The 12986-nt window shown below is 27.2% G+C and overlaps 1 protein-coding gene across 2 annotated transcripts in view; it reads left to right on the top strand.

Moving 5' to 3' along the window:
- LOC107454008 (A disintegrin and metalloproteinase with thrombospondin motifs like) overlaps positions 1-12986 on the top strand; it is a 217237-nt gene that overhangs the window by 161436 nt on the left and 42815 nt on the right. For both annotated transcript variants that reach the window (XM_043046467.2, XM_043046466.2), the window contains exon 4: positions 1471-1679. In XM_043046467.2, the coding sequence (XP_042902401.1) occupies positions 1471-1679 (209 nt within the window). The remainder of the gene's footprint in view (positions 1-1470; positions 1680-12986) is intronic.

Raw genomic sequence — 12986 nt, 5'->3', positions numbered from 1 at the left:
ACAAACTGGGAAAATGCAGGGAATTTTTTTTCTTATTTTTGTCTTTTAAAAAATTGTGACCACTCAAAGCGTAATCCATGGGATTTTTAACCATGATCTTTCAGCCATACTGAACTATTTCATTTACTATAGCATTATTTCAGTATGTGCAGCTGTTTTTACAGCAATTAAAACTAATAAATATAGTTAGCCCAATATAGCTCACACTAGAGCGCAGTAATTGTTGTTTCCTTTTAATATATTGTGTACAATATGTACAGGGAAAACACAGGGAATTTTTTTCCAGATTTGAGTGTCAACCCTGCATAAGTTTCACTTATAATACTTTACACTCTCAGAAAAAATGGTTCCCACACCCCACAGGGGGAAGGTGTAACTGGAAAATGGATGAAAATTAATCGTATATTGATAATAATATCTTTTTATGTTTCCATCATCTGAAAATTTTACCGGCTGCTTGGATAGATAAATTTTCTAATTATAAATATATTGATTTCCGAACTTGGATAATGTTCACAGATATATTTTCTGACTAATATTTTCAGTATACTTATCTTCTTGCTTACATGGCAAGTAACTGACTTTTTTCAGAATCTGTTACTTACCATGTAAGCAAGATGAAGAAGAACCCTTAGAAATACAAAATGTTCAGTTAAAACTTATTTTAATATGAAAGAAACAGTGTTATTGCTTTGTGAGGAAATAAAATGAAATATCTGTATGGAATCATTAGTGCAAGAGAACAATTGCTACTGATTCTATTTTCATATTTAAATGAATGTGTATTTAGTGCTGTAAATTATTTGCTACTAACAAAATCAGCTATCCTATCTGTAGCTATCCTATCTAGGGAAATGTAAAAGTTTACTAAGTTGGAACCTGCCTTAAAATCTTTTTAGTAGCAAGTGCAAGGATCCCACTAGTTTTAAATAATAATTACAAATAATTAAATAATGTAGTAAAATCCATCATTTAAATATCTGTTACTTCATTTTCAGTTACTTCATATTCAGTTATATATTATAATATTTGAAAATTTTTCTTGCCTGTTGTCTCAATAATTTCATAATTAATTTTTCATGAAACCTATATTTAATAAATGCTTCAAATTTTGAATACTAGAAGTTGTGTACATGTTAGATATCATTGATTCTAAAAAAAAATCGTTAAAATTCTATTTATGTGTATGTAAAAAAACGACATTACTTTCCGCACCCTTAATATCAAAAATTACTTTTGTTTTTGACGTTCAGAATGTACAATCAGTACATTCATGCAACAATAATTACTAGTTAAGTAATTCTATAAATTTCCTCATTTTCTCTTCAGGGAAATTAATTAGTTTTTTTCATAATTATTTCAGAACTCAAAGTTTTATTTCTGATGCATAATTTCTTTTTATTAGGATTATGTCCATAATAATACTAGTATGAAAATTTATATTAAAGTATAATTTTGTATTTATTTCAGTGCCAGAATATCAGATAGTCAATTTGCGAACAATATCTAAGCGAGATACCTCATCAGAAGACGTCAAACAGATTCATATGTCAGCATTTGGAAAGAAACTCCACCTTAATTTAAGAAAAAATTCAGATTTCGAACAAAGGATAAAGAAAATGAAAGTTCTCATGGCAGAAACAACTGGACCAGGTCAACTGAATTACCACGAGCCACAAGTACGTAATTTTATATTTTTTCGCAAAATTTAATTTTTGAAAAGAAAATAAGCTTAAAAAGCATTCTACTGAATAGAATGCTGTTTGCATAAGTTCTCTTTAATTGTTTCCTTAATAAATGATATTTTGCCATTATATTTTTTAATTTCACATGATTTTGCCGATGATATAAACTGATTTTATACCTCTCTTGAAACAAAAGTATGAAACTGTTCTAAGCAAAATCAATCTTTTTTCAAAGCACCTTTTATGCAGTTCCTTTTTTTAAAAAAAACACTACATTAAATTGCTTCATTTTATTATTAATTTCAAATACATTTATTATACACAATTAATTCTACTCAGTTTTAAAAATACTATCCAATATTTATTTGTAAAACAAGCCAAATTTCATTCCAAATATGAATGTTTGTTCGTTCCAAATATGAAATATTTCCATTTTCAACATTGAGTCATTAACTATTTCCGACATGCACGCATTGTTAAAATCAAATTCAGTCAACATCTACGTATTTCATAATTTAATCTGTTTTTAAAATATATCATAGCATATTAATATTTACTTATAATAGTAAAATTATTTTAGAAAGTACGGTAATATTTTTTTAGATAAAATTTGGCACGTTTGTAATACGTTCAATACATCACTTAGAGCATCGTTATTATTCAGTACACATAGTATTAGGAGCACAATTACAAAATAATTATATGTTTTAATCTGCAATTAAATGAGAGATTAGAATTAAAAATAATAATTTATAATATTTTCCTGATACATTCAATAGATTTTACCTTCGATTAAAAGGAAATTATTTCATGAAGATTTCATTATTAAATTTTGATTGAAATAAAGTTTAAAACTAATATATAGAAAATAATTAGGGATTTTGCTTCGAATTTTAGTTTTGCAGCGTCATCACTAAATATCACCAAAGATATTTAATAGAATAAATTCGAATATGTTCCAATATTCGAAAATTAAAATTTAAAATAACAATGAAAAGGTTATTATGTTTGTAATATTTTTTTTGTTCTTTTTTTGCCGATAAAGATATTTCTAAACCGGTTTTTTCAAAAGTTCATAATTTCTAAATAAAAGTCAGTCGAGATATTTCTCAAGTCGGTAAAATGGGAAGCATTTCTGTATGCAAAGGCATAACAATTTTTGTTGCACGCGCAAATTATACGTATTAATACGTATTGCACGAATAAATTTGCAAACTGTAAAAGTTATAAATGCTTGATAATATATATAAATTGTAACGATGTTTAGAAAAATTAGTTATAAAGTATCTTGGTTAAGAGTTTTATTTCGATAAAGTTTAATTAAGTTTTATACCATACCACAGTTTAATAAAGTTTTGAAAAAAACTACCACCAACCATGATGATTTTAATTTCATTTAATGGAGTCAAATAAGTAATTCAATAGAGTTGAATTTCATATAATAAAGTTTTTGGTGTATTTTATAATTATAAATTATTAATCGATGCTTTTTGGATTTTATGATTGCAATTTAAAATTATTAGTTAAAAGCCAATTATTAAATCTCAATGATATTCAGGTTAATATATTCATTTTTCACTCTACTCAAAAGCGATGACAAGTGAGCTACGTAATTTGATTGTATTCATATAAATAGTTTTCATTTAAAAAACTTAAAAAATCACTACGTTTATCACAGAAAAATGGTCAGTTACTTATAAAAGAAATTTAGAAGAGCGTTACACTAATGTGACAGTGAGTAATTTTAAATGCTATTTTTTTTAAAAAAAACTAAAAGAAAATAACAAATGAAAAATAATTATTGGTTTTAATAACCAGAAAAACTCGTATACACATAAGCAGAAAAGTAGATTCGAAAAAACGACCTTGGTGTAATTTTAAATAAAACTAAACAATATTGTTTTTGTAAAAAACTTGAGAAGTTTCACATCCGTAAAAAAAAAATTATACGCGCTCATATATGAGTAAACCAACTCAATACTAAGCAAAAATGAATTCATTACAATGGTTTAAACAATAAAAAAAGAACACCCTTTGAAACTTTTATAAGGTTTAGCACTTGTTTTGACAAGTTTAATTAAAAAACTATGATATTGGCATTATCTATATTGTATTGATATTATTAAATTAAATTAAATTATTATTAAATTAAAGACTATTGTATTACATTATCAAAGCTATTGTATTGACATTATCTTACTTTCTTTTTGATTTACCGCTTCAATTATTTTTATTCTTTTTTATTTTGAATACGATTTATTTTCATTTTTAAAGAAAAACACAAGTTAGGTTTCTTTAAATTTAAAAAATGAATGAGCCTAAATAAATGATTTCTGAATGAACTTAAATTTCATTTTTCTACTAAAACTCTAATTATTTCTATCATTGGCTATTTTAATTTAATTTACATAAATTATGAAACACAAGAATAATCTTAAATTTACTTTTAATTTAAGCGAGATAAAAAGTATTATGATTTAAAATCCATATTCCTAAACTTAAAATCTAATTGTCTTAAAAACGTTTGTTGCATTTTATGCAACAAACAAATATTGCATTTATGCAATAGACAAATTTAACATAAAATGTCTGCCATTTTATGTTAAACTATTTAAATGTATTTTCACAATGATACTAATTTAAACAATATATTGATATAAATATTTATATCGATAAATATAAAATTGTTGTGTCCAAGAATGTTATGCATAACATCTGTACTTCAACGCATGTATCAATGAAACTTCGTGACTCAGTAATTATAAAAAAATATATTTAATTTACCTGACGCTCGCATAATATACATCATCATTTTACTAAATAACAATAACAAAGTTTTCATTAAGAATAAAAATAACAAAATAAATTCCTTAAATTATCTTAAAACACGTTTTGTATGCATAAACTTTTAGCAAATAAAGGAAATAAACTTTTCATTAAGGAAGTATGTTTTGTTAACATTTCCTTAATTTTATAAAGTAGTGTGTCTGATATAATATGTAATAAAGTTAATGTAACTTAGTAAAACAAATGAAACTCTCCTCGACTGTTAAATTATTCCATTAAAATAAATAATTTAATGTAAAACAAAATTTCAAAGAAATGTGTTGCTCGTTGGTTCTAAATTTAAAGTTTCGGTTAACGTGTTAAATATATTTAAATAAGCAATACTGTATAGGATTATTAATTACTACTTATTAAGATTATATATATTATTAATTTAATAAATATTTTTCCAGGTAAGATTTATAATTAAGTCATAAGTAAAATATATATATTTTTTGCAAAATACATTTAAATTTATTTCATTTAAAAGTCAATAATGTAATTAATTACAACCAGTTCAATAATTAAACAGAAAGTATTATTTAGTATGGATTACAGAATTCAAATGAAATTGTAAAAACTGTTTTTACCTAAAATAATTTTAATTTCTAAGTATGTTTGATTATATATTCATGTATCTAACAAAATACAACAGCTGGATATAATATAAATAAGCTGAAAGAAATATAAATTCTTTCTACCTTCTTGATTTCGCTATTTTTAAATAGTTCGTAATGAAATCACTTCAAGTGACGTATTGTGGGTGTGATTGGTTGATGAAATGGGGCATTTCGCTGATTCAAAACTAAAACGACACTTCTACACTCACTTCTAATCTTATGTCAATGAGAGTTGAATGCAGAAGTGTCGTTTTAGTTTTGAACCAGCGATTTGTTTACGTTAGTAGCTGTTCTTTCCATTTTATTTCGAGTAAGTCAAGCCCGTCAAGTATCAAATCTCCTAATTGACACATTCTTTCACAAAGATTCTTTCAGAAAGATTTCAATTCTTTCACAATATTTTTCTCAGTTAGCACAAAGACAGGCACGAAGCCATGTGGAACACAAACTAATTATGCATCGAAATTTCCAGGTACACAAAACAAAAATATGGCATGGTTGATATAAAATACATAAACAAATAAATCTAAGTTAAGTTACAAACATAGAGGAGAAAGAATTTTATTTCAACAAATTGGATGCCCTATACTGCGCTGTATTTAATTAACTTCACGTTAATTAACTTGCGTGGAGAAATTTAGCTGAGCTTTAACACTCCATTTTGCATTTAAATGATTAGCTGGCGCTGACGTCATGGGTCACATGTGTGAGTATCAGTGATCTTCTCCTTGAAATGCAAGTACCCAATTAAGATTATCGATCCAATATTTTAAAAATAATGAGAACTCAAGCATTTATTCATTGTTTCCTTTCAACATTACAGAATAATTTTCTTAATAATAATACCATAGCCCTTTTCTCGGTTTCAGTTTTTAGCCATGAAACTAATGTTAAGTTACTTTCCTTAAATGAAAAACATAACTGAAACTCTAGGGGAAAGAACAGTTTAAGTCCATGAAAGCTGATTTTGAGAAAAAACGAACGATTTTGAGAAAAAAAAAACGAAATGCATGGGCAGGAACCGCTTTTCTTTAGCGTGGCTTATCTTCACTGTTTATTAATTCTTGAGGATAACCAATTTCCCACGTTTTGGATTTCATATTTCTCCAAATTTAACAGATGCAATGCACTCGTCATTTTTCATTAAAAAAATGGACAGAAACCGTTCCTCTTTGAATTTCAGATTATATTTACTCAGGTCCAATAATTTTTAGTAAAGTAATTTTTTTTAATGTATGCAATTCTTTTGAGTATATTATGTTTTTAGCAATACATCATTTTTCAGATGAAATTTGTTTAAGTTCAATGGTTCTTACTTAAAATATTAGTTCTAAAATAAACCATCTAATAATTTTGTATAAATTTGAAGCAAATGCTTAAATTTTCTTACTCAAATTCCTCAGAAATTAAAAGACTTGGAATTAAAATTTAAAGAAACAAAAAATGCTTTAGCATGTTTATCTAATATGCACGATATAAAGTCCTTTTTTTACTATTAAATTGTACAATTCTGCTCCCTGTTTGCTTCACTCACTAACCACCGAGATTGCTTCACAACATTTTCATCTCGACAATAAACACACTGTTACAGCAACATTCAAAATTATTCAATTTAAGATCTCACAGCTTATATTTGTTAACACAGATTGATTTTTCGGTTCTGTTATAAAATTTAATCTTAATAATTCCGAAAGGTTACCATTGCAACTTCATCTACAAACTTGTTTTTTATTTATTTAGTTAGTTTTTAGTTACTTTGAGTTAAATTGTTGTCACCAAAAATGTTTAGCAATAGTGCGATAAAAAATTACCAATATTGCTTTAGAATTTCTAAAAATTGTTTTGAGTTTATTAGTTTATTTTTATGTGATGATAGAACACAGTTTTACATAAAATTTGTTATTAAAGCAAAAATAACTTATTTGCCATTAAATCATTTAATGTTAAATACAATGTTGCTCGATTAGGTGATATTTTACATTCATCAAATAAAGGACTTTATTTTCAGTTTTAGGTATTGATTTCGAATTGCGATGAAAATCAAACCCAGAATAATAATAGAAAATAATATAAAAAAGAGATGATAAATATTCAAGGTTATACTTTTAATTAAGGGATAAATAAATAGTTTACAGTTAATAGAGAACCTAAAATACTGAACGCTTTATATCTCAAACTCTGATGACCAATTTATATGTATCGAAAGATAATGCCAAATAGAGTAAGTATCCATCATCAGTTTATTTGAGAAAATGAAATGAAAAAGGATTAGAAGCAAATTTTTCCCTCCCCATCTTCAGCCATTCAACAGTTGAGTTTTTCAATCTAATAATTTAGTGAGAAAATTCTTTAAAGATAACTTACAATACATTGTATTTGAAACCAAATAAAGAGTTTTTTAAAAATTTGAACTCAAACAATTTTATTTCCTAAATAAAACAAAAACTTACAAAAAAAAAAANAAAAAAAAAAAAAAAAAAAAAAAAAAAAAAAAAAAAAAAAAAAAAAAAAAAAAAAAAAAAAAAACGCGAATATTAAGTTTTATACTCCGTCGCTAGTTAAGAAAAGACCATTGCGGCATAGGATTATGTAATCATCCGTGACAGCATATAGTTCCGTTTTAGTTCGTTATCAAATTACACAAATATGCTTTCAAAACAAGAGAAAAGCTTTTAAAACGTTAGGAACAAATATAATTCCTGCTATCTTTTACGATATCTATCATTGAATTATTAACAAAAGGCTTCATAGTTTCATAGTCTTACTGGAATTCTAGATTTGGCAACTTATTTCTGTAAATAGGGGTAACATTCATTCTTGGAAAAGAAACAAACAACTATATGACACTGCAAGAGCATTGGATTTGATTGAAACACTAAAAATGACGTGTCTTATTATACTCACAAGCCCTTAACAAATCAAATACGAGATAAAGAATTTTTACGTTTCGCTGTAGAAGAAAAATCGATTGCAAGAAATGATATTTATTATTTTTCGCCAGTTTCTTTAAATGCGAATATTAAGACGCATAAAGGACACTTACTAGTGACGTAGTGTGGGTATCTCGTTCCTGATTGGTTGTTGATGCGTGGCGTTTGTTTACGTCAGCAACTGTTCTTTCCATTCTATTTTAAGAAAACCAAGTCCGTCAAGATTCAATTCTCTTAACTGACACATTCTATATTCTTATGCAAAGATTCTTTTACAAGGATTTAAATTTTTTCACTATATATTTCGTACTTAACAGAAAGCGAGGCACAAAGCCTTGTAGAACATAAACAAACTAATTATGAATCGAAGTTTCTAGGTACACGAACCAAAAATAGATCACGGTTACAATAAAATGCGAAGACAAATAATCAATCCAAGTTAAGTAAAAGACGTAGACATGGGAGAATTATGTTTCGACAAATTCGATGTTCGATACGGCGCGGTATTTAATTAACTTCACGTTAATTTATATTCTAACTTATGCGGAGAAACTAAACTCAACTTTCACACGACATTTTGCTTATAAATTATCAGATGGTGGTGATGTCATAGATCACATATGTAGGTATCGGCGATATTCTTCTTCTTGAAGTGCAAGTGCCCAATTGTTACGATTTTTAGATATCACTTTTATTAATTCTTATTGTTTCTTAATTGATTATTTAATAAGTTTTGTTTTCCTCATTTTACACGATTTAGGAAAACAAGCAAAACGAAGGTTGTGCAGCGTTGTTTCAAGAGTTAGCGATGTTGACATACGTTCACGCTGGGAGCTTGGCATCCATTTGGCGTGCAGTTAAATGTTAACAAGCTCTCCTCATAGATATAATGTTTGTTTTTTTAACATGCAAGAGAAAGTTACAATATAACTTAAATTGTTTCGTGCGAGATATTTGTCAAACTTGTATCCGTTCAACTCTGACTTACATTTTGAGACTGAGTAATAGCACTATTTTTAGTGTAATATTTATATTTCGTAGTTTACTTTTTAGATTGTTATAATTTCACCTGAAGTGCTTTGAATTGTGAAATCTATTCTAAGAATTGTTGCATTATTTCTATCAAAATTGGCCTCCATTTTCTAACAAAAATGACAAATGAGCTTTCGATTGCTGGTCAATTGTTTGAGTAATTGACTTTGAAAAGCAAAACAATCAAGTGGTCACGCTTTCTATGATCAATCATCATGCGCTAATGTTTGTTCTTTCTTTGGATGAAAAACTTTCATGAAGCTATGTAAATAAATGTAAATGAGGCGTAGATTATACGCATGACACAGCAAAGTTACCTTAAAACTTTTTATTTTCAAACTTTTATACAAATTTTTTTTTTCAAAAATGTAACGTAACTGTGCACTTTATCTCGCTTGCATCAACGATATTTATTTTATTACCAGAATCAAGTTTTTTTTTCAAATGGAGCTCCGAATCACAATGCTTTGTGTATGTTTTAGATATTATATTCGTCAGTATATTTGAAAAATCAATTTTGCGTTTATTTTATGAGGAGAATTACAAAACACGTGGATATTTTTAATTGAACATTTTGCACGTAGAAATTATTCACCCTCATTCCATAAATGTAAATTAAATTTTACATGCCAGGTAATAATATAGTAATTTCATAAATATATTCCATAAATATAGTAATTTCATAATAGGGTACACCAAAAATTTTTTTTTTATTTTCACTACCATTCTACGGCAAAAAAAAACTTTATATGATCTATAATAAAAAGAATATAACAAGCAAATTATCAAAATTAAGAAATATTCTACTTCGCCTATTACTTTGAAAAATGAAAAAAAAATGGTAATTTTTTATAAAACGTTTTAAGCGCTTTGTTACTTTAAAACATTTACAAACATTAACTAAATCAGACAAACACAAACGTAGAAAAAAGAATTCTTAACTTCTTTAATCTAATTTTGCTTTTCTGGAAAATAAATATTCAGTTATATGAACCTAACCAACCTGAATTTGCCTGTCTTTGCCCTCTCGACAAATTAATTATGGCTTCCTATGTCTTTTTTGTTCATAATAGATTGAATTAGATCAAAAACAAGCCAATAGGATAAGTGATTCAGAAGCCACAAAGATTTTTACGTATAAAAAATATGATTTATTATTGCTTACGTATGAAAGCGGAGAAATTAATCAGAAACAATAACCTATCTGTCAATTTAGGAATATTAACTTTCTTTCCTCACATATCTTAACCAACCATATTTTAACCACTTACTAAAAGGAGAGTACGCACTAGCCAAGAAAAGAAATTTTTTGGGGGGGAGGGGGTCCAGGCTTTGAGATTTTGAAATTTTTTCAGATATCTTTTCTAAACTATAGAAATTTTTTTCTAGTTAATAAATGAGAACTAGAAGGATCACTACAGTAATAGAAAACCATTAACACGAAATAACCTACTAAATATCAGCTTGTGAAAAGCGCTACAGGAGGAAACATCCTAACTACTAAAAAGTAAAAATATTAAAAAGAAATTGAAGTGGATGCTCTGACATATATGGCAGCCTCGTCAGGGGGCATTACCATGCAGTCAGTGTGGAAGCAGTTTCTGCGGTTGGTGGTAAACTACCGCAAACAACTATACTGCTCCAAGAAGAACAAAAGAAACGAACCAACAGTAGGTCAGAGGAAAACGATATACCGTAATCTTGAAATTCGAACTGGAAGTGCATAAATAGGAAACATAACTTTTCAGGTGAATTTAGAAAGTTGCAAGTTCGAGTATCAAATTAGTATGTGACTTGGAGTATTAAACTATGAATGAAAACTTTTAAAAAAAATATACATAAGAATAAAAATAAATTATATAATCATTAAACTTAATGAATAAATATACTCTATAAGTAAATATACTGTATACAGTTTTTTAAAAATAATCGTATCATTATTACAAATAAATTTAATGCGATTAATTTTAGGTATAATAACATTTCTATAGTTAATAATAGATATATTAGAATTCCAAAAAGTATACTTATTGACAAAAAATGGAAAATAATTTCTTCTGTCAAAAATATCAGTATGAATTAAGGTAATGAATAAATCAAGAAATCTGAAGTTACATTAGATTGATTAGTTTTAACTAGAGTTAATTCTTTTGAACAAATTGTGTTAGCAATATTAATAAAATCTTCACAATTAAATATAATGAAGTCACCGGTGACAATACGTTTTAAGTTATTATCAATAAAATCTGAATAAAAGTCAGATTTACAAAATGCTATCAATATTGATTCGTAAGTGTAATTTATTACTAGGTGGAAGCATATATTTCATGCTGCAAAACTTACAAGAAATCACATTAATAATATTAGTTATTTGACATGCTACATTTGCCGAAAGTTTGTCAATAATTTGTTGAGGATTAAAATTAGTACAAGTATTGCATCTGACGTTATTGAAAGTACGAAAAGGGAAAAAATGGCGAAACTTATCCGGATTAACAAGCCTATTTTCGGTGGGATATCGTTCTGGCAAACCGAGACACTCTACCATGCATGTCTCCGACCGAGCAGTGAATGATAAGTCATTCATTTTACCAGGCACTAAATAATCTAATTTACAGTTCATGATATAATAGAGAATGATAAACTCAGAAGTCAGGGTTATGCTGCATGACAAAAGTGTGAATAATATATAAAATACAATTTAAGATACAAATTCAATAATAATGAAAATTAAAGAGAAAAAGTATAAAATATAAAATTCCGAGTTCGACAGCGCCAAGCTGATAATGTCGCGACCGGAATAATCTACAAAGAAAAGTATTTCAAGATGAAATAAAATAAGTTATTACCTCGTAAGGGAACTAAAAGTATCAACACAGCAGGAGAAAACCGAAAAACATTGACACGAAATAACATACTAAATGAGAAACTAAATATCACCTTATGAAAAACACTACATGTGTTAATATTATTTATTTCTCCATATTAATTATAATTTCTAAAACTCAATAGATGGCGCTCTGCGCAGTAATGTAAAATCATTAGTTTCTAATCAGTTTCCTCCATGACACTGTGCCATTATCATCATCATTTTTGTTATTCCAAATTTCAAGCCATAATGTTGTTTCACCGTAAAATTTATTTATGTTTAATTTTGGAAGTTTAACTGCATTACTGTTTGGAACAATTTTAGATTTTTCATGACTATTAAATCTTGATCCCGTAAAAAATTCTAGTGATATTAGAGCATTACGGAATTTATATGATAATTTAGAAGTAAACATTAGATCTTTAGAAAGCTTAAATGTAGTCTCTGGAACATATGGACACTTATTATGCCCTATATTATTAAAACTAATACCAGAAGATTTAACTTTAGAATACAACCGCAAACGAAAATCAAAATCAGAATTTAATGTTTCGGAATTAATTCAATTTATTAAGGAAGAAATTCAAGTACGCGAATCATCTACATTATTCCATGATAATGCTAAGAAAAATAAACACTATAATTATTATAATTCCAGGGAAGTAATAAATAACAAAAAACAGTTCAGATCGAATATTCCCACAGCTTCAGCATTGGCTACTAATGTAAAATTTAATTGTGTATTTTGTAAATCAGAACATGATTCATTTATTTGTGAAAAAATGTCGGTTTCTGAAAAAAGAGATAGATTAATGCGCGAAGGTCGTTGCTTTAAATGTTTCCGTAAATCACATTTAAGTTCACAATGTAGGAGTAAAATTAGTCCTTGTAAAAAATGTAATAGTAAATCTCATCACGAAATAATTTGTTTTGGAATTCCGAAAACTCAAAACGAAAGTTCGCAAGAAACCGCAGAGAAAAATACAGTTGTAGCCAGCGTTTCTCATGTCGAAGAGGGACAAAA

This window comes from Parasteatoda tepidariorum, chromosome 5, assembly GCF_043381705.1.
Source record: "Parasteatoda tepidariorum isolate YZ-2023 chromosome 5, CAS_Ptep_4.0, whole genome shotgun sequence".
Lineage (NCBI taxonomy): Eukaryota > Metazoa > Arthropoda > Arachnida > Araneae > Theridiidae > Parasteatoda > Parasteatoda tepidariorum.
The sequence above is the reverse complement of the archived record's forward strand: the minus strand, read 5'-3'. Positions and strand labels throughout refer to the sequence as shown.